Source organism: Nerophis lumbriciformis, linkage group LG04 (assembly GCF_033978685.3).
Source record: "Nerophis lumbriciformis linkage group LG04, RoL_Nlum_v2.1, whole genome shotgun sequence".
Lineage (NCBI taxonomy): Eukaryota > Metazoa > Chordata > Actinopteri > Syngnathiformes > Syngnathidae > Nerophis > Nerophis lumbriciformis.
In genome coordinates this window covers 16303192-16326296 of record NC_084551.2, presented here as the reverse complement: position 1 = coordinate 16326296, position 23105 = coordinate 16303192, and the positions used below count along the sequence as shown (strand labels likewise).

The 23105-nt window shown below is 40.2% G+C and overlaps 2 protein-coding genes across 2 annotated transcripts; both read left to right on the top strand.

Annotated features, from left to right (window-relative positions):
• The first annotated feature begins 9114 nt into the window (after positions 1-9114).
• On the top strand, positions 9115-9769 carry LOC140678741 (hepcidin-like). Its single transcript, XM_072912976.1, has 3 exons — positions 9115-9310; positions 9388-9459; positions 9540-9769. Exons 1-3 carry the CDS (start codon positions 9224-9226, stop codon positions 9648-9650), a joined length of 270 nt encoding a protein of 89 aa, XP_072769077.1. The 5' UTR covers positions 9115-9223; the 3' UTR covers positions 9651-9769.
• A 7486-nt stretch (positions 9770-17255) lies between these two features.
• Positions 17256-17826, top strand: LOC133596861 (hepcidin-like). The gene is made up of 3 exons (XM_061949739.1): positions 17256-17427; positions 17505-17576; positions 17657-17826. The coding sequence occupies exons 1-3, from the start codon at positions 17341-17343 to the stop codon at positions 17765-17767; spliced, it is 270 nt and encodes an 89-aa protein (XP_061805723.1). The 5' UTR covers positions 17256-17340; the 3' UTR covers positions 17768-17826.
• Positions 17827-23105: the final 5279 nt, after the last annotated feature.

Below are 23105 nucleotides of genomic sequence, written 5' to 3'. Positions count from 1 at the left end.
CTCGGTTGGTAGAGTGGCCATGCCAGCAACTTGAGGGTTGCAGGTTCGATCCCCGCTTCCGCCATCCTAGTCACTGCCGTTGTGTCCTTGGGCAAGACACTTTACCCACCTGCTCCCAGTGCCACCTACTCTGGTTAAAATGTAACTTAGATATTGGGTTTCACTATGTAAAGCGCTTTGAGTCTCTAGAGAAAAAGCGCTATATAAATATAATGCACAATTATATAATATTATTGATTCATTACTGAAAAGAAGTTGTGACACATATGATAAAAAACGTATTACCTACCGTCATGACCCTCCATGACAGTTTGGACTGAGGTTTATTATTATACTGTTTTGGTGTTATTTCCTATTGCAGCACTCTTGCTTCTAGTTTCCACTTCCTGTGTGCTTTCCTTCTCTGTCACTGAACGCAGGCTCCCACACCTGTCCCTGATCGGAAGTCAAGGCACACTTGTTCGTGGTTGCCGATCAGTGTTCTCATGCCGCGTTCCATTTACCTGGGAAGTTGGAGGTCGGAGCTGGGAATTACATCACAGTGACATTGTGAGCGTTCCAGTTACCATCCATCCATCTTCTTCCGCTTATCCGAGGTCGGGTCACGGGGGCAGCAGCCTAAGCAGAGAAGCCCAGACTTCCCTCTCCCCAGCCACTTGGTCCAGCTCCTCCCGGGGGATCCCGAGGCGTTCCCAGGCCAGCCGGGAGACATAGTCTTCCCAACGTGTCCTGGGTCTTCCCCGTGGCTTCCTACCGGTCGGACGTGCCCTAAACACCTCCCTAGGGAGGCGTTCGAGTGGCATCCTGACCAGATGCCCGAACCACCTAATCTGGCTACTCTTGATGTGGAGGAGCAGCGGCTTTACTTTGAGCTCCTCCCGAATGACAGAGCTTCTCACCCTATCTCTAAGGGAGAGCCCCGCCACCCGGCGGAGGAAGCTCATTTTGGCTGCTTGTACCCGTGATCTTGTCCTTTCGGTCATAACCCAAAGCTCATGACCATAGGTGAGGATGGGAATGTAGATCGACCGGTAAATTGAGAGCTTTGCCTTCCGGCTCAGCTCCTTCTTCACCACAACGGATCGATACAGCGTCCGCATTACTGAAGACGCCACACCGATCCGCCTGCCGATCGGTACTTGAACTCCTCCACTTGGGGCAGGGTCTCCTCCCCAACCCGGAGATGGCACTTCACCCTTTTCCGGGCGAGAACCATGGACTCGGACTTGGAGGTGTTGATTCCCATCCCAGTCGCTTCACACTCGGCTGCGAACCATTCCGGTTACGAGGTTGTAAATCAAGATAGCCACATCCACGGAAGCTATTTTTGAATATGAACAACTTATGGACTCTTTCTGCAACCTTCATGGTGGATGAAGAGGAAACATATTGCTAGTGACTTATAGCGGATAGACCACATGAAATAAAAATGTAGTTTACACAACAGTGACGTCACCATATACAAACGTCCAACAATACATTGTATATGGCTGATTTACTGCGACAAAAACAAATCAGAAGTGCTAATAACGGAAATTATTCATCATTGGGTACATCCAGAGCAGCCATCTTTGAAACAAACTTGGGGAAAGTGTGAATGCTCCGACTTTCCGAGTTGGAAATCTACAGAGCCCCTAAAGCAGGCCTGGGCAATTATTTTGACTCGGGGGCCACATTTAGAGAAAAAAATGTGTCTGGGGGCCGGTGTAGCTCATTTTAGGAACACTAATACAAAGCTTCACAACAATGTCTGATTGAATGCTAAAAACTTTATAACAGACCGCCTTAAAAAACATAATGGAATTTAAATTGTTTCTATGAAAGATAAAACACTGAATATTGACAAAATATGAATGTCACACCCCCTTTCGATCGACATATTTTACAATCAAGTGAAACGCAACAAAAATGCAACAAACAGTGAAATATGAACATGAAGGGTACAAAATAAACCCACCTACAATCTGATATATCTGATACATCACTAAGCTTTAGAACTTTGTTGTGAAAATCCCCTTCCGCGTCTGTTGAAACGCTTTCCGCTCACACTGCTTGGTGCCTCGTCTGAGCTGATGTGACGTAGATTACCATAGTAACTAATTAGATGACCATAGTAACTAATTAGATTACCATAGTAACTAACTAGATTACCATAGTAACTGGTTAATCACCCAAAAGCGCAGACTCCAACCATTGAAATACTTTGTATAGTTCAAAACTTGTCACTGCACATCATAATGGCAGCTACAGTTTCCATCTTAAAGATCTAAAAAAATGTTTTGGGAATGTCCGGCGGACCAGATTGAAAAGCTCAACGGGCCGCATGTGGCCCCCGGGCCTTAATTTGCCCAGGTCTGCCCTAAAGGGACATGGAGGGAAAAAAATGTTTTGCGAGATCTGGCAATACTTTTTGCCATATCTCGCAAAAAGTATTTTTTCCTATGTCAGTGAACCGGAAGTAAAACAGACACAGCGATGGTGAACCGGAAGTGAAACGGACAAAGCCATGGAGGAGCCTACCCATCATCCGTGGGAGAAGTTTATTGATTTCTATTTCAGTATTGGCCAAAGATATAAAGACATCAAATATAAATCCAGAACCTTTATACTGAGAGATAAGTACTAAACACTGTAAATATCCATCCATCCATTTTTCTACCGCTTGTCCCTTTAGGTGTCGCGGAGGGTGCTGGAGCCTATCTCAGCTGTCTTCGAGCGGAAGGCGATGTACACCCTGGACAAGTCGCCACCTCATCACAGGTGTAATCACAGTCTATTATATTGTAAGTAGGTTTGGCACATTGCTTGCCTACCTCCTTTTATTTTTTTGTTCTATTGCTTGTTACAATAAACAACAAATACATTTTCTTCTGCATTTGATTATTATAAATAATTTTACATACACTGTAAAAAAAAAAGTCTGTAGATTTTACAAGAAAAAAACTGTCAACTCAGTCACCAGAATTTTACAGAAAATATACAGGTTTTTTTTGTTTGTATGTTTTATTTTACAACATACTGTATTATGGTAAATGGAAAAACTGGCAGATTAGTGGCCAGAATGTTATTGTAAAATGTTTTTTTTACAACATGTTACTGTAAATGGAGAAAAACTCTACCACTGTTATTAGGGTCAAGTTCTAGCAACTGATCGGCCATTTTTTTTTACTGTAAAAAATCTGGTAGTATTTTTCCATTTACAGTAAGACACTGTAAAAACAACAATTGTTGATTTTATGGTAAAAAAAAAAAGGAAGGTAGCTCATTTGACATAGTTTTACTGTAAAAAAACAGTGGGAGAGTTTTTTTTTCAATTTTCACTAATATGCTGTAAAAACATTAAATTTAACCATAAAATCTGTTGTCATGAATGTTTTCCGTCTATCTGCGCCCAAATGCAGCTGAGAAGGGACAAGCGGTATAAAATGGATGGATGAATGGATGTTTTAGTATCATATTTTGTTGAAAATTATCTTGATACTTTTAATGTTGTGTTCCAAATGGAATTAATGAAAGGAAAACACCTTTTTTAAAAGTAGGCATAGATCTTAGGATAGGATCGACTTTGACCCACATTGGGGAAATTCCACAATTGCAGTGTAAAATGTACACAAGACATGAACAGGTCAACAGTAAACATGACTTGATAAGAAAATAATTATAAAGGAGGCAAAAGTAATACAATGAAAAGTGGAAAATAAAAATTATAAATAATAACAATATAGTTGCTCACATATTGCACACCAAAAACATTAAACTAGATACAGATTCCACTATTTTCCATTGTGTGTAGCAGAGTCTTGTGGCTGTAGCAGCGGATTTTTACCACTTGAACAAAACAATGCACGTCTACATACAATATCTACATCTTGTATACAAAACATGTGAAACAATCAACCCTGAGCTCAGTGACCACTTCTCTCAGACAACACCATAATGCGGGGGTCAGCCGCATGTGGTTCTTTAATGCTGCCTTAGTGGCTCCCTGGAGCATTTTTAAAAAAGGATTGAAAAAAAGGAAAAAGATGAGGGGAAATAATTTTTTTGTTTTAGTATGTTTTTTGTTTGAGGACAAACGTGACACAAACCTTCCCAATTGTTAGAAAGCCCACTGTTTAATATGTTTGTGTGTATGCTTCACTGATGAGAGAATTTGGTGAACATCGTTTTGTCCTACTAATTTCGGCAGTTCTTGAACTCACCATAGTGTGGACTGTGACGCAACAGTTTGTTTACATGTAAAATCTTGCCACTCCTTCTTTGACTCATTTTGTCCACCAAAAGTTTCATGCCGTGCGTGAATGCACAAAAGTGCGCTTTGTTGATGTTGTTGATATGTTGGAGTGCTAATCAGGCATATTTGGTCAGTGCATGACTGTGATGGTAACATGCTATTTAGGCTAGCTGTATGTACATATTGCATCATTGTGCCTCAATCTGACAATCTTACCTTCCTTCACACTTCCTCCAAATGACTCTTTTAGAATTGGCTCAATTTGTGACATTTGTCCATTTGGTGACATCAGTGGATTTCTTCATATAAGGTCAAATTTTACCTGAAGAGCTCCACCATAGTAGCCCGACATTGTAGTCAATAAGTTCCTTCTTTTTCTTTTTCCTCTTGTTGTGGGGCAGACTGGCTCGTACATGCACATGCACCCTCTACTGTTGCCATTTCTAATACAAAGTAGCGTACAGTTCTAACTTATATCTGTCAGTAGAGTCCATATGGTAGCGCTAAAAATTACAACATGGACGACGGGGACAAGACGCTGTCAAAGTGGAGGCATGTAAATAATACCAAATGGAGCGTCTTGAAGAAAACGGTCAGAAAGCAGCTTGAAGACTGTGTGTAAAACATCATCTGTGTCAAATGTTGACGGATTTTGACCCCCCATTACATGTTATGTAGAACACAAGGAAGAGTTTCATACGTTAAAAAATAATAAAAATCATAATTCAAGATATCAAAGCATTGCCTTTGAACAAAAACGTGTATGTTTTCCATTCTTTAAGAGACACATTTTACAAGTACCGATTTGGAGATAGTGCTGGTTAAAATGTAAACGATACTGATCACTTGTAGAGATACAGTATTGCACTTCAACTGTGACATGCAACCAAATTCAATGGCATTATTTTGCTCTTCTAAAGCATAACCCTTCTCATTTCCCAATTATACCGTGTATATTATCGCAGATCCAAGCATAAAACGCAATTTCTCCCCAGTTCCTTAATGGTGACTCTATTAGTAACTTGGTTATACACCCTACGCAACATTGATGTTTCCAATTAACACAAGCTAAAAAGTCATCATGGCTTTGGCAGTCTTGGCTGTGGCAAAGTCAGCTTGGACAGACTCCAGCTTTCCCAGGACCGTATATTATGTGGCAAGATCTCCTCCCCAACCCGGAGATGGCACTCCACCCTTTTCCGGGAGAGAACCATGGACTCGGACTTGGAGGTGCTGATTCCCATCCCAGTCGCTTCACACTCGGCTGCGAACCGATCCAGTGAGAGCTGAAGATCTTGGCTAGAGGAAGCCATCAGGGCCACATCACCTGCAAATAGCAGAGACCTAATCCTGCAGCCACCAAACCAGATACCCTCAACGCCCTGACTGCGCCTAGAAATTCTGTCCATAAAGGTTATGAACAGAATCGGTGACAAAGGGCAGCCTTGGCGGAGTCCAACCCTCACTGGAAACAGGTCCGACTTACTGCCGGCAATGCGGAGCAAGCTCTGACACTGATCATACAGGAGCGAACTGCCACAATAAAACAGTCCGTTACCCCATACTCTCTGAGCACTCCCCCACAGGACCTTCCGGGGTACACGGTCGAATGCCTTCTCCAAGTCCACTTGGAGAAGGCAAGGGTTAGGGCCAGAAGGAAAGGGTTAGGGCCAGGGTTAGAGGGTTAGGGCCAGGGTTAGAGGGTTAGGGTTATAATAAGGCCATGCCGAATAAGGCATTAATAAGTACTTAATAATGACTAGTTAAGAGCCAATATGTTACTAATTTTCATGTTAATAAGAAACTAATTAATGGTGAATATGTTCCCCATACTAAAGTGTTACCATGTTTTATTACTGGTGCACAAAATGAACCGTGCATGAACATCACCTTGTTCAAAGAACAAAACCAACACAGTGCATAAACTCACAACAAATTACACACCTGCAAATCAGTGTGACCTCTGCTGTAGCCGTATCCGTAATACGCCAATAGGGAGAAGTTTTTATTTACACGATGAGTCGGGTGTGTCTTGACCTCCGCCGAACCCCTGACCCCGACTCACCGAACCCCTAGGGTTCGATCGAACCCAGGTTAAGAACCACTGTGTTGGATCCACTATGGACTGGACTCTCACACTATTATGTTAGATCCACTATGGACTGGACTCTCACAATATTATGCTAGATCCACTCGACGTCCATTGCACCGGTCGCCCAGGGTCCCCACATCTGCGGTCCCCTCCAAGGTTTCTCATTGTCATCCCATTGGGTTGAGTTTTTTCTTGCCCTGATATGGGATCTGAGCCAAGGATATTGTTGTGACTTGTGCAGCCCTTTGAGACACTCGTGATATAGGGCTTTACAAGTAAACTTTGATTGATTGATTTATGCGTAACATGGTTTTTGCGTAACATGGGTTGGCTAGAATCGCACACTGCACTGAAAGATGGTGACTGATCGATTGATTGAGTTTAGTTTATTTTGAACATGAACACACTTACAGTATAATACATCACACACAATTTCATATCATTTCTCTTTACATCATGTCCAAAAAGGACTGGGAAGAAGGAAAGCTTAGTTAATCCTACCCCTTTCCCACTTCAGAGCGTTTACAAATACATATGTTTATTTACTGTCTTCTTTTGGTAACACAATTACATCAGTGAATGATTAATACAGCAGTTCTTGCAATATATAATTAAGTCAGTCATGATAAACATACTGAGATGAAGAATATCCCGTTTTCAATAAGGTTGAAGGTACTTCTCATAATTCTTCTTCCTTGTACTTTGTAAGCACCATTAATTTCAACAACATCTTAAACTGAATCATATCAGTACATTGCTTAACTTCTTTGCTGAATACATTCCATAGCTTAATTCCACATACTGATATGCTTAAGGTTTTAAGTGTTATACGTGCATACAAATGTTTTAAGTTAATTTTTCTTCTAAGGTTATATATCTCCTTTTTAGTCGAGAAACATTTTTGTACATTACTGGGGTAGCAGGTTATAGTTTGTACATAAGTTTAGCTATTTGCAATTTTACCAAATCGTTAAATTTCAATATTTTTGATTCAATAAATAAAGTGTTTTTATGTTCTCTATATCCAACATTATGTATCAGTCTAACTGATGTTTTTTGTAAAACGGTTAGTGAATGAAGTTCACACTTGTAGTTGTTTCCCCATATTTCTGCACAAAAACTCAGATATGGTAACGCTAGCAAGCAGTAGAGAATATGAAGTGATTTTTGGTCCAAAACATATTTTGCTTTGTTCATTATTGAAATATTTCTTGCCATCTTATGTTGCATATTTTTTATATGAGATTTCCAGTTAATTTGATCATTTATTATTACAACCAAAAATCTAGTTTCTTTACCCTTTCAATGTCTACTCCGTCTATTTGTATTTGTGTATGATGCTCTTTTTATGTGTGTAAAAAGAAGAGAATGCAGTCAACATGGAGTTATGCTGAACGAAATGTGGCGGTAATTTTAGTGTTGGCTGTGACTTGCCATCAAAGTAGGCCTATACGGTATATCCAACCATCCATTCATTTTCTATCGCTTGTCCCTTTCAGGGTCGCGGGGGGTGCTGGAGCATATCTCAGCATATATATATTATATATAATTAGTTTGATGGTGGTCCGTGCGGTCAAACGAGACATTTTAGCAGGGTAATGCCAACAATCTGTCCTGACTCCCGACTAAAGTATTGCTGCGTAACTTTACAAATACATTTGGCTAATCGACATTAGTAAAATGTGGCATAATTACTTAGTAAACCGTCTTGCAAGAATCATAAACAAGAGAAACCTACAGCGTAGGACTCGTTGATTGCCATTGGAAGTTCCTTGGAGTAGGATTCGGATTCGGCTGCGTATCTGGCAACCTCAGTCATGGAGAGCGGGAGGGGACTACAGAATTTTGACCGTGATTGCCGTACCATGTTTGGCCACATTACTACATATGGCAACTTTAATATTTGAGTGGGCACCGGGCCTCTACTGAATGTAGTAGAAAAGTTGTGCCCCGAGAACAAAAAGTTTAAGAACACCCGCTCTAAGTCACTATACTACGGAGATATACTATAGAGAGCCTACTGACCAACAGCATCTCTGTCTGGACTGGAGCCTGCAATTCCTCAGACTGGAAGTCTCTGCAGAGACTGGTGAGGACGGTAATCGCAAAAAGCCACTGCCTGACCAGGGCTCAGAAAATCAGTAGAGACTCCTCCCACCCCCACCAAGGACTGTTTTCACTGCTGGACTATAGAAAGAGGTTCCGCAGCCTCTGAAGCAGAACCTCCAGGTTCTGTAACAGCTTCTTCCCTCAGGCCATAAGACTCTTGAACGCATCATAATAATCCCCTCAATTCCCCCCAAAAAACGGAATAACTTGCTGGAATATAAAGTCAATATAACATACATGTACTGTACATCCATGACTGTGGATACATATGCAAAAGTGCAATATATTTATCTGTACAGTAATCTATTTATATCTGCACCTTATTGATTTTTTATCCTGCACTACAACGAGCTAATGCAACAAAATGTTGTTCTCATCTGTACTGTAAAGTAAAAATTTGAATGACAATAAAAGGAAGTCTGTGTCTAAGTCTATTATTGTTTACTGCAATATCTGCTTCCATTGGTGGGGGGGTCGCCAGAAATTCTAGGCTGCATGAAATTTAAAAAAATGTCCCTCCCTGGCTGCAGTTGCCGCTGAGTGGCTGGCACCTTCGAATTGTTGTCCTAGTCACTGTCAACATTGCCTGAGTCAAAGCCAGAGAAATCCCCTAGTCAGTTCCGAGCAAGGATCAAGGCAAAGTCCATCATAGAAGTGGATAAATACTGCGAGCGGTGCGTTGATATACAGATATTGAATGGGATAAACTCATCCGAGCTGAACCATAAAACAACTGACACTAGAAGTTGTTGCGTTCTTAACAATTTAAACCACCTGCATTCCCAAAGATGAAGACATTCAGCATTGCCGTTGCAGTCATCATTGCTCTTTCATTTATTTTAATTCAGGAGAGCTATGCCTCGTCTTTTGCTGAAGTAAGTGCATGATCCCGATGCTCTATGACCTACATATTTTCCGTCACAACTCTGAGATATTCTTCTTTCATAAATAGGAGGAAGATGTAGCAGCAGCGAGAAGCGGTGCTGATGTTGAACATTTTGAGATGCCAGCAGACAAACCAAAGGTAGGCTGGGATTATCGAACAGATATAATAGAATGATAAATGTTAAATAACCATTCTGATTTCATGTATTATCTGCACAGATGGACAATTACATTACATCGAAACTCAAGCGCAATGCTAGAGAATGCCGTTGGTGCTGTAACTGCTGTAGTAGAGGTCCGGAATGGTGTGGCGTCTGCTGCGACTTTTGATTCCTGGAAATGAGTGCTGTCGAGACGCCAAATTGTGTGCTTCCTGCTGCCACTGGTGATTCCTGGAAATGAATGTTGTCGTAAATCTGTATGCTTCTAATAAACCTGGATATGCAAAAGGTTGTTTCTCAAGGATTTTTTTCATCTGACAAATTAGTGAAGTTATTTAAATAATCATTGTTGTGTGGAAATCAATCAATCAATCAATCAATCAATCTTTATTTATATAGCCCTAAATCACAAGTGTCTCAAAGGGCTGCACAAGCCACAACGACATCCTCGGTACAAAGCCCACATACGGGCAAGGAAAAACTCACCCCAGTGGGACGTCGATGTGAATGACTATGAGAAACCTTGGAGAGGACCGCATATGTGGGTAACCCCCCCCTCTAGGGGAGACCGAAAGCAATGGATGTCGAGTGGGTCTGACATAATATTGTGAGAGTCCAGTCCATAGTGGATCCAACATAATAGTAAGAGTCCAGTCCATAGTGGGGCCAGCAGGACACCATCCCGAGCGGAGACGGGTCAGCAGCGCAGAGATGTTCCCAGCCGATGCACAGGCGAGCGGTCCACCCCGGGTCCCGACTCTGGACAGCCAGCACTTCATCCATGGCCACCGGACCTGTGCCCCCCCCTCAAGGAAAAGGGGAGCAGAGGAGAAAAGAAAAGAAACGGCAGATCAACTGGTCTAACAGGGGGGCTATTTAAAGGCTAGAGTATACAAATGAGTTTTAAGATGGGACTTAAATGCTTCTACTGAGGTAGCATCTCTAATTGTTACCGGGAGGGCATTCCATAGTACTGGAGCCCGAATAGAAAACGCTCTATAGCCCGCAGATTTTTTTTGGGCTCTGGGAATCACTAATAAGCCGGAGTTCTTTGAACGCAGATTTCTTGCCGGGACATATGGTACAATACAATCGACAAGATAGGACGGAGCTAGACCGTGTAGTATTTTATACGTAAGTAGTAAAACCTTAAAGTCACATCTTAAGTGCACAGGAAGCCAGTGCAGGTGAGCCAGTATAGGCGTAATATGATCAAACTTTCTTGTTCTTGTCAAAAGTCTAGCAGCCGCATTTTGTACCAACTGTAATTTTTTAATGCTAGACATAGGGAGACCCGAAAATAATACGTTACAGTAGTCGAGACGAGACGTAACGAACGCATGAATAATGATCTCAGCGTCGCTAGTGGATAAAATAGAACGAATTTTAGCGATATTACGGAGATGAAAGAAGGCCGTTTTAGTAACACTCTTAATGTGTGATTCAAACGAGAGAGTTGGGTCGAAGATAATACCCAGATTCTTTACTGATTCGCCTTGTGTAATTGTTTGGTTGTCAAATGTTAAGGTGGTATTATTAAATAAATGTCGGTGTTTAGCAGGACCGATAATCAGCATTTCCGTTTTCTTGGCGTTGAGTTGCAAGAAGTTAGCGGACATACATTGTTTAATTTCATTAAGACACGCCTCCAGCTGACTACAATCCGGCGTGTTGGTCAGCTTTAGGGGCATGTAGAGTTGGGTGTCATCAGCATAACAATGAAAGCTAACACCGTATTTGCGTATGATGTCGCCTAGCGGCAGCATGTAAATACTAAAGAGTGCAGGGCCAAGAACTGAACCCTGAGGAACTCCGCACGTTACCTTAACATAGTCCGAGGTCACATTATTATGGGAGACGCATTGCATCCTGTCAGTAAGATAAGAGTTAAACCACGACAAAGCTAAGTCTGACATACCAATACGTGTTTTGATACGCTCTAATAAAATATTATGATCGACGGTATCGAAAGCAGCGCTAAGATCAAGAAGCAGCAACATAGATGACGCATCAGAATCCATCGTTAGCAGTAGATCATTAGTCATTTTTGCGAGGGCTGTCTCCGTAGAGTGATTTGCCCTGAAACCGGATTGAAAAGGTTCACAGAGATTGTTAGACACTAAGTGTTCATTTAGCTGCTGTGCGACAATTTTTTCGAGGATTTTCGAAATAAAGGGAAGGTGGGACACCGGTCGGTAGTTTACCATGAGGTCAGGATCAAGGTTAGGTCTTTTGAGCAGAGGATGAATAACCGCTTTCTTGAATGCTAGGGGAACAGTGCCAGAGGAAAGTGATAAGTTTATAATATTTAGCACTGATGGACCTAATAATACAAAAAGCTCCTTGATAAGTTTCCCAGGAAGTGGGTCAAGTAAACATGTTGTTTGTTTTATCCCACTTACATGCTGTAATAGTTCCTCTAATGTTATTTCATCAAAAAGAGAGAGACTATTTTGTATTGCAGTATCCGTCGTAGAAACTTGGTTATGTTTCGGTGTGGGTGTTGTTGGCAAAATGCAGGTGAAATGTATTTTATAACAAAACATAGTGCAGCAGGGAAGTGCACGAAGAAGGCTAAACAGTCACAAAAGCGTAGGGAAAGCTATGCAACATGGAGGTACAAAGCACAATGATCCACAAAGAAGCATCCTTTTTTGGCAACCAGGGGCTGGTGTGTCCTGTTTGCCAATCAAGGACAGGTGATGAAGTCAGCCCTCAGACAAAATAAGTCAGGGAGTAAAAAAGGGGAGTGGAAAAAAAAAAAAGAGCACTGGACAGGAAATGATACACATAAAAAGACACTAAAAATAAAGTCCAAACTTTCATGTGAGTTCATGACAGTATTTAAGTGTAAAATTACCGCGTCCATTCCATTTATCTCCCACCCATTGGTTTTTGAATTGCTGCTGTACAGTGCATGGTCAAACATGAAATCATATCTCAATTTTATTGGGACATAATATCTTTATGATATTATACTAGGTTGGATAGGCTCCAGCACCCCCCACGACCCTGAAAGGGACAAGAGGTAGAAAATGGAGGGATGGATGTTCTTTAAATGGCCCCTTTAAAGAAACCAAATAATCTCTCACAATACAATCCACCAGTAGTATAACAGGCCATGTTGTGTTTCCTATATTACTTAGTGAAAACATGTATTGCTATAATTATAATGGATGCTATTGCTGTTCTAGCAACGTTCCCAGAATTGTTTCAGAATGTTTTGCACTATTAAACAGGATTAGCTTCCGAAAAGATGAACATACTGCTATACAGTACATACAACGTTTACTGGCACAAAGAAACAATATCATAGGGTTTGGAGGCGATAATCAAAACATGAGGCTACTTGTGGGATTGGATGTTGTTTCTCAGAGGCCAAATTACCGTATAATCACTGGGAATATTTCATACGGCGGATTTAGTAGCAATTAGGCTGTCATACATATGGTCATTTGTTAAAATTAAAGTTGGTAGGGATCCAAAATGAGTTAAGAAAGAGAGGACAGACTTAAATTTAAGCACACACACACAGGGACAGACGGGGTCAGTGACCAAGACCAGGCGAGACCGGTCGATGAGTATGAGCTTCCCGACTTGTTTGGGGAGAATATTGATCGAAATGAAAGGCACGTTAGCATGAAAACACAAGCTAAAGCAAATAAAGAAGATTTGGGAGCTAAAAAAAATAGTCTCTTGAGGATTTAATGGTGCTGCGATGTTCAGTCACATTTCAATGACAAGCAAGTTTGGATCAATATGAAATCACAAAACTCCATTTGTTCCTTTGCAGCTTTGTGTATTTTTTGGGAGGACACAAACACAAACACATGTAAAATCAATCAGTTAGTTAGCAAAATTACTCAAAAGATTTCTTAAATGCTCGAAGTGGGATAAGGAAAAAGTTATTACATTTTGGGAGTGATGCGGATAATTTCTATTACGTCACTTTACGTTTACGTTACGAGGTTCAACTTATGTCTGTGTAAACTTGCAGAGCTGCCTTTTATGAGTCCTTGCATTTATTTTTGTAATAATCCTGACCTAAACCTTGGTAATAATCTTTGAGATTACCAAGTCTAAGACAAACAGGCTCAAGAAAATGTTTTTCTCTAAAGTCATAACCAAGGTGAACTCTCATAGGCACTGATTATATAGTTTAGCACCTCTCTTTGTGCAATTCTTACTTTCCAACCACAATCTGAATGCTTCTGTAAATATGTATATAGTATACTATTTATTTCCTGTAAACAACACAGTGAACATAAATCGTTCTCAGGACTGGACTGTGCACCTTACCTCCTTTTGCACTTTCTTTCTTTTTCTTTTCTTCCTATGTTTTGCATATTTTGTAGACTTTCGCACTGATACTGGAGTTGCTCATAATCTCATTGTACCTGTGTATAGTGACAATAAAAGACATTCTATTCTATTCTATTCTACATGCTTTAAAACAATTTAACAAGGTTTATCCTGTTAATTTGTAGGTAAGTTATATATAATTATTTAATACAACTAAAAACAAGAATACAATTACTAATATTTGAGTGGGCCCAGGGCCGCTACTGAATGTAGTGGAAAGGTTGGGCCATGAGGTCAAAAAGTTTAAGAACACCTGCTCTAAATCACTTTTATTCTCGCCTCAGGCTACTGCATCCGAACTGCGTGTCTGGAGCTCCTGGGTCCCGCTGTCCTTCCCTTCCGGGTGCCCGTCTTGGTTGGGGCCTGTTGGGCCTAGTCCCTGCGTCTATTATGGTACCTTGGTGCTGCAAGGTATTCCGAGGTGCTGCGAGTCGGCCAGTTGCTGGGGTAGTGACCTTGTGTGTCAGCATGTCTGTGATCTTCTTTTAATTCTTTTTTAAATTTTATTTATTTATTTATTTATTTTTTAATATATTTTATTAATATTATTTTTTAATTTTTCCCCTCCCTCAGAGGGGGGGGGGGGCTCGGCGGGGCGGTTGCTGGTTGTTCCATCTCCATCGTTGGGGTCCCTGCAGGTGGGGTGGGTGGTTCCCGTGGCCCTGTGCCGGGTGGTCCTGCGGCGGCCGATTTGGGTGGGGTGGCCGGGGACTGGCCTCGCCGCGCTCTCCGGGGGTGGAGGGTGGGCTCGTGGGGGCCCGGTTGCCGGTAGGGCGGGGGTGGTCTTCCCGTCTGGTTGCGGGGCGTCTCGCCTTTCTGCCCGTGTGGGGTGTGGTCTCTCGTTGGCTTGGGGTCTGGCTGTCCCCTGCTTTTCTCGTGCCCTGTCCTCTGCCGGGTGCATCTGTCTGCGGCCTGCTGCTGGCCCTTGTGGGCGGTACGGTGGGCCGGGCTCTGGGGTTCCTGTCGCTGGCCGGCTTGGCCGCGTGGGGGCGGTGGTCCCTGGTTCCCTGGGCACCACGCCTACTGTTTGTGGGTTGGGCTCTCGGGGGTGATGGGGCCGTGCTCTGGCTCCCACGCACTCTGGGAGTCGAATATATTGTACATACAAATTCACATATGCTCACATACGTACATAGGTACATACACAAATACAGTACATATTTACATACCTAAAGTTCGTACATCCACACGCACATTCAATATACAAACATACACATACACATACTGTACATATACACTTACTGTACAAACACATATATACACTCTGTACATATACATTCACTGTACAAACACATATACACATTCTGTACATATACATTCATTGTACAAACACATATACACATTCTGTACATATACAAGTACATATGCATACTTACACTCATGCACATAATCACGTTTCATCAAACATATATTAACGTTGTTGCCCTAGGGTAAACTGGGTGTAACACATGGCACACTGACAAAGCTTAACCTATTGTTACTATAACAATCTACAAGGTTAATGTAGGTTGCTTTTCTTTCTCCCCCTCCATTTTTCTGCATTCTTTCGTATCTCAAGTTATCATTACGTATATGTATTGTTGCATTTAAAGAACTGTATTGTTGATAATAAAGGTAAATTATTGGTATTGTTCATTATCAATAGCGCTATTTCTATTGGTATTTGTATTGATCCATTTGTAGTGTAATAATGCTCATTGTCATTTCTGTATTATTTTTTATTTTTCGCTAACTGCTTATTTGCTATTACTTTTACCATCATATTTGTACATGTCATATTTGCTGATGTTGCTCTATTGTTGTTGTTGTTGTTGTTTGCTGTTGTTGTTTTGTGTTTGCTCTGTCTAATCCCCCTCTATTGTCCCCACAATTTCCCCCTCTGTCTTCTTTTTTTTCTCTTTCTATCCCCTCCTGCTCTGGCCCGGCTGCACTAAATGATAATATAAATACATTTAATAAAGTCAAATACAAATAAGGCAACAAGAGAAGTATCCTACACTTCTCTTTTGTAAAGTAAATCTGAACAGCCGACATGGGCATCTACATCAACTATATGATTTGCCTGAGAAGCTGGACAGGACACAAAACCCCCCCCAAAAAAACAAACAAAACTAAATCACTCTTATTCTTTACTGCAATATCTGCATCCCTGGGCATACTTGCCAACCTTGAGACCTCCGATTTCGGGAGGTGTGGGGGGCGTGGTCGGGGGCGGGGTTGGGGTGGGGTCGTGGTTAGGGGCGTAGTTAAGAGGGGAGGAGTATATTTACAGCTAGAAAGTATTTCATATATATATATATATATATATATATATATATATATATATATATATATATATATATAAGAAATACTTGACTTTCAGTGAATTCTTGCTATATATATATATGTATATATATTTGTTTTATTTTATATATATATATATATATATATATATATATATATATATATATATATATATATATATATATATATATATATATATATACATATATATATGTATATATATTTTATAATATAAATTATATATATATATATATATTATATATATATATATATATATATAAAGAAGAGAAATACTTTCATTTCAGTGTTCATTTATTTACACATATACACACACATAACACTCATCTACTCATTGTTGAGTTAAGGGTTGAATTGTTCATCCTTGTTCTATTCTCTGTCACTATTTTTCTAAGCATGCTGAACACCCTCTTTGATGATGCATTCTGCTTCGTCTCCTTGTTGTGTGCGCAGTCGTGCACTGCACTCTCTAAAAGCCCTAGATGTTATTGTCACATATGCATGTACAGTAGATGGCAGTTTTGTCCTGTTTAAGAGTGTCACAACATTGCTGTTTACGGCAGACGAAAACGTGACTGCTGTTGTTGTGTGTTGTTGCCGCGCTGGGAGGACGTTAATGAAACTGCCTAAAAATAAACCCACATAAGAAACCAAGAACTCGCTCTCCATCATTCTACAGTTATAACGTCATTGGGCAGGCACACTGTTTATATTGTGGGAAAGCGGACGTGAAAACAGGCTGTCCACACGTCACTCAGGTCCGCCTGAATTTCGGGAGATTTTCGGGAGAAAATTTGTCCCGGGAGGTTTTCGGGAGAGGCGCTGAATTTCGGGAGTCTCCCGGAAAATCCGGGAGGGTTGGCAAGTATGTCCCTGGGTGTGTGGGTCCCCAGAACTTCTAGGCTGCATGTAAAAAAACATATTTGGCCCTCCTCAGCTGCAGTTCCGCTTAATGGCGCCTTTGAATTGTTGTCCTGGTCAATGTCAACATGGCCCGAGAAAACCCCAGAAAAATCCCCTTGTCCGTTCCAAGCAAAGATCAAGGCAAAGTCCATCGTAGAAGTGGATAAATACTGCGAGCGGTGTGCAGATATACAAATATTGAATGGAATAAACTTATTCGAGCTTAGCCATAAAACAGCAGAAACTACAAGTTGTTGCGTTCTCAACAATTCAAACCCCTCGCAGTCCCAAAGATGAAGACATTCAGCATTGCCGTTGCAGTCATCATTGCTCTTGTGTTGAGTTTAATTCAGGAAAGCTATGCCTCGTCTTTTTCTGAAGTAAGTGCATGATCCTGATTCTCAATGACCTACAAAAGTTCTGTCACAACTCTGAGATATTCCTCTTTCGTAAATAGGAGGACGATGTAGCAGCAGCGAGAAGCGGTGCCGATGTCGAACATTTTGAGATGACAGCAGACAAATCAAAGGTAGGCTGGGATTATTGAACAGATAGAATAGAATGATAAATGTTAAACAACCTTTCTAATTTCATGTAATATCTGCACAGATGAATGTTTCCATTACACAGAAACTCCAGCACAATGCTAGAGCCTGCCGCTGGTGCTGTAACTGCTGTCGTCAAGGTCCGAGATGGTGTGGTCTCTGCTGCGAGTGGTGATTCCTGGAAATGAGTGCTGTCATAAATCAGTATAATCCCAATAAACATCAATATGCAAAGGGTTGTTTGTCAGTGTTTTTTTCTTCTAACAAATTAGTGAAGTTATTTCAAAAATCATTGTTATGTTTGGTATTGGTTATGTTTCGGCGTGAGTGTTGTTGGTCAGTATCGGCAGGCAAAGTGCAGGTAAAATGTATTTCAGAACAAGACATAGTGCGGCAGGGAAGTGCACAAAAAAGGCTGCACAAGAAGCATCGGGAAAACTATGCAACATGGAGGTCCAAAGCACATTGAAGATACTGTTTGATTTTTGCAAAGACAGTTCTGCAGAGTAGTCATGGTGGCCGGGCAATCACTTGCTGTTACAGGCAGATACAGTCACGATCAAAAGTTTACATACACTTGTAAAGAACATAATGTCATGGCTGTCTTAAATTTCTAATAATTTCTACAACTCTTATTTTTTGTGATGGAGCAATTTGAGCACGTACTTGTTTGTCACAAAAAACATTCATGAAGTTTGGTTCTTTTATGAATTTATTATGGGTCTACTGAAAATGTGACCAAATCTGCTGGGTCAAAAGTATACATACAGCAATGTTAATATTTGGTTACATGTCTGACATCACATGGACAAAGATAAGACCTTCTAGAGGAAGGTTCTGTGGTTAGATGAAACAAAAATTGAGCGGTTTGGCCACAATACTCAGCAATATGTTTGGAGGAGAAAAGGTGAGGCCTTTAATCCCAGGAACACCAATCCTACCGTCAAGCATGGTGGTGATAGTATTATGCTTTTTTGATTGATTGATTGATTGAAACTTTTATTAGTAGATAGTACAGTACATATTCCGTACAATTGACCACTAAATGGTAACACCCGAATAAGTTTTTTAACTTGTTTAAGTCGGGGTCCACGTTAATCAATTCATGGTACCCTCTGGGCCTGTTTTGCTGCAATGGAACTGGTGCTTTAAATGGAACAATGAAAAAGGAGGTTTACCTCCAAATTCTCCAGGACAACCTAAAATCATCAACATGGAGATTGGGTCTTGGGCGCAGTTGGGTGTTCCAACAGGACAATGACCCCAAACACACGTCAAAAGTGGTAAAGGAATGGCTAAATCAGGATAGAATTAAGGTTTTAGAATGGCCTTACCAAAGTCCTGACTTAAACGTGTGGACAATGCTGAAGAAACAAGTCCATGTCAGAAAACCAACACATTTAGCTGAACTGCACCAATTTTGTCAAAAGGAGTGGTTAAAAATTCCACCAGAAGCTTGCCAGAAGCTTGTGGGTGGCTACCAAAAGCGTCTTATTGCAGTGAAACTTGCCAAGGGACATGTAACCAAATATTAACATTGCTGTATGTATACTTTTGACTAGGGATGTCCGATAATGGCATTTTGCCGATATCCGATATTCCGATATTGTCCAACTCTTTAATTACCGATACCGATATCAACCGATACCGATATCAACCGATATATACAGTCATGGAATTAACACATTATTATGCCTAATTTGGACAACCAGGTATGGTGAAGATAAGGTACTTTAAAAAAATAAAAATAAAAATAAAATAAAATAAGATAAATAAATTAAAAACATTTTCTTGAATAAAAAATAAAGTAAAACAATATAAAAACAGTTACATAGAAACTAGTAATTAATGAAAATTAGTAAAATTAATTGTTAAAGGTTAGTACTATTAGTGGACCAGCAGCACGCACAATCATGTGTGCTTACGGACTGTATCCCTTGCAGACTGTATTGATGTATATTGATATATAATGTAGGAACCAGAATATTAATAACAGAAAGAAACAACCCTTTTGTGTGAATGAGAGTGAATGAGTGTAAATGGGGGAGGGAGGTTTTTTGGGTTGGTGCACTAATTGTAAGTGTATCTTGTGTTTTTTATGTTGATTTAATAGAAAGAAAAAAAAAACGATACCGATAATAAAAAAAAAAACCCGATACCGATAATTTCAGATATTACATTTTAATGCATTTATCGTCCGATAATATCGGCAGGCCGATAATATTGGACATCTCTACTACTTTTGACCCAGTAGATTTGGTCACATTTTCAGTAGACCCATAATAAATTCATAAAAGAACCACACTACATGAATTTTTTTGTGACCAACAAGTATGTGCTCTAATCACTCTATCACAAATAATTTGAATTGTAGAAAGTATTGGAAACTCAAGACAGCCATGACATTATGTTCTTTACAAGTGTATGTAAACTTTTACCACGACTGTATATTTGAATGTCATCTGCAATACAGTGAAAAGAAACATGGTTCTTTTTCAAAACAGAGCCGTTGGGAAGCAGGTATAAGATTGATAGTTGAGGGCAGAAACCTTACTAATTCAGTGTTAAAATTTGAGTGGGCTCTGGGCTCCTCTGTAGTGGAAAGATTGTTGCCCCGAGGTCAAAAAAGTTACCAACCCCTGGTTTGTTTTGCTGAATTTTATTAATACCCAACATGATAAATTCTTATGTCCTTGTGTCTTATGTTCTTATGCACATTAAAATTATAAACGATGCACAGATAATAAGCTGAAACTTTTAATCAGAATATTAGTCATTCAGTATTAATAAAGTATTTCCTCAAGCGAAACTTCTTTCCATATTCTAAATCGTGTTTTGTCTGTTCTTTCGTTAATTTTTTTAGGACGAGGCACATAAAGTTGTGTCACATTTTTGGAAGATTTCTAATTTATTTACATCCACTGAACACGTGCACCCTTTGCTAAGGCCTCGCTTGTTCTCAGAAGCAATGTTGTGCGTCATACGCGTAATAAAATATGATTTAGATGTCAACGGTCCATTTTGCTCTAGTACCACGGGAGACGTGGCCCACAGTCAAAACCAGAGAAATTCCCCTCGGCGGTTGCAGACCTCTCCCAAGGAAGGATGCAAAACTAATTTGAGAAGAAGGTGAATGGGTATTTGGGGACAGTTGCCTTAGCAGCATTTGTTTTAGACAAACAACTTAAGACATACTATAGGTTTGATTAGTTTTTGCAAGCTTTTGCCTAATTTGAGCGCAATAAATAACATTAATATGGTTGTAGCAGGAACCTCTCAGAACCTGCAACATACTCTCCATTATTTTGTTATAATGGCTGTTAAGGCTATAGCACTGTATTGGATCAGGCTTGCTCTAGTTATTTTTTTTGCATATTTGAAAAAAAAAAATATATATATATATAAAAAAAAAAAAAAAAAAAAAAATATATATATATATATATATATATATATATATATATATATATATATATATATATATATATATATATATAAAACACTCTAAAGCCCCACAGGAATGACAGGATTTCTGTTATCGCACAACATAATATTCTTCACCATTCCCGTATCACCTTTTCTTCATCATTTTTGGACTCTTCACGTCCATCATTATTGCAGGACATGTGATATGGTTGACATAGGTTAACATAGGTTGACATTGGTGTTTTAAGTGACTAATTGAACTGGTGGGATATAGGGAAACAGACTCTTACGGGAAACAAAGATAAATCACTGCCTAAAGGCCAGGAATTCCCAGTGTTATAACACAGACACTGATGCAATCTCTTCCAGCATGCAGGCGCAGTACATCCAGTACCTGATAAAGCAACAAGGACCATGTAAGTATCAACAGGAGCATGGTTAACATAACATAATAAGGCGCATTAAAAGGTCATATTATGATTTTTTTCTACATTTAAAACACTTTTTTTGCGGTCTACATAAAATGTAATGGGTATCTTTGGTCTAAATCTTGCATGGATTATATTTTACAGACCTTCTACAGCTGCAGTTTTTGGTGGGCGGTGTTATTTACTGTAGGTAAATAGTTTTATATATATGTATATACATATACATGGGGCATATCTTTTTTTAATAAACAAACCCCGTTTCCATATGATTTGGGAAATTGTGTTAGATGTAAATATAAACGGAATACAATGATTTGCAAATCCTTTTCAACCCATATTCAAATGAATGCACTACAAAGACAAGATATTTGATGTTCAAACTAATAAACTTTATTTTATTTTTTTGCAAATAATAATTAACTTAGAATTTCATGGCTGCAACACGTGCCAAAGTAGTTGGGAAAGGGCATGTTCACCACTGTGTTACATGGCCTTTCCTTTTAACAACACTCAGTAAACGTTTGGGAACTAAGGAGACACATTTTTTTAAGCTTCTCAGGTGGAATTCTTTCCCATTCTTGCTTGATGTACAGCTTAAGTTGTTCAACAGTCCGGGGGTCTCCGTTGTGGTATTTTAGGCTTCATAATGCACCACATATTTTCAATGGGAGACAGGTCTGGACTACAGGCAGGCCAGTCTAGATTTACTATGAAGCCACGTTGATGTAACACGTGGCTTGGCATTGTCTTGCTGAAATAAGCAGGGGCGTCCATGGTAACGTTGCTTGGATGGCAACATATGTTGCTCCAAAACCTGTATGTACCTTTCAGCATTAATGACGCCTTCACAGATGTGTAAGTTACCCATGTCTTGGGCACTAATACACCCCCATACCATCACAGATGCTGGCTTTTACACTTTGCGCCTATAACAATCCGGATGGTTCTTTTCCTCTTTGGTCCGGAGGACACGACGTCCACAGTTTCCAAAAACAATTTGAAATGTGGACTCGTCAGACCACGGAACACTTTTCCACTTTGTATCAATCCATCTTAGATGAGCTCAGGTCCAGTGAAGCCGACGGCGTTTCTGGGTGTTGTTGATAAACGATTTTTGCCTTGCATAGGAGAGTTTTAACTTGCACTTACAGATGTAGCGACCAACTGTGGTTACTGACAGTGGGTTTCTGAAGTGTTCCTGAGCCCATGTGGTGATATCCTTTACACACTGATGTCGCTTGTTGATCCAGTACAGCCTGAAGGATCGAAGGTCACGGGCTTATCTGCTTACGTGCAGTGATTTATCCAGATTCTCTGAACCCTTTGATGATATAACGGACCGTAGATGGTGAAATCCCTAAATTCCTTGCAATAGCTGGTTGAGAAAGGTTTTTCTTAAACTGTTCAACAATTTGCTCACGCATTTGTTGACAAAGTGGTGACCCTCGCCCCATCCTTGTTTGTGAAAGACTGAGCATTTCATGGAATCTACTTTTATACCCAATCATGGCACCCACCTGTTCCCAATTTGCCTGTTCAACTGTGGGATGTTCCAAATGAGTGTTTGATGAGCATTCCTCAACTTTATCAGTATTTATTGCCACCTTTCACCTTTCCCAACTTCTTTGTCACGTGTTGCTGGCATCAAATTCTAAAGTTAAT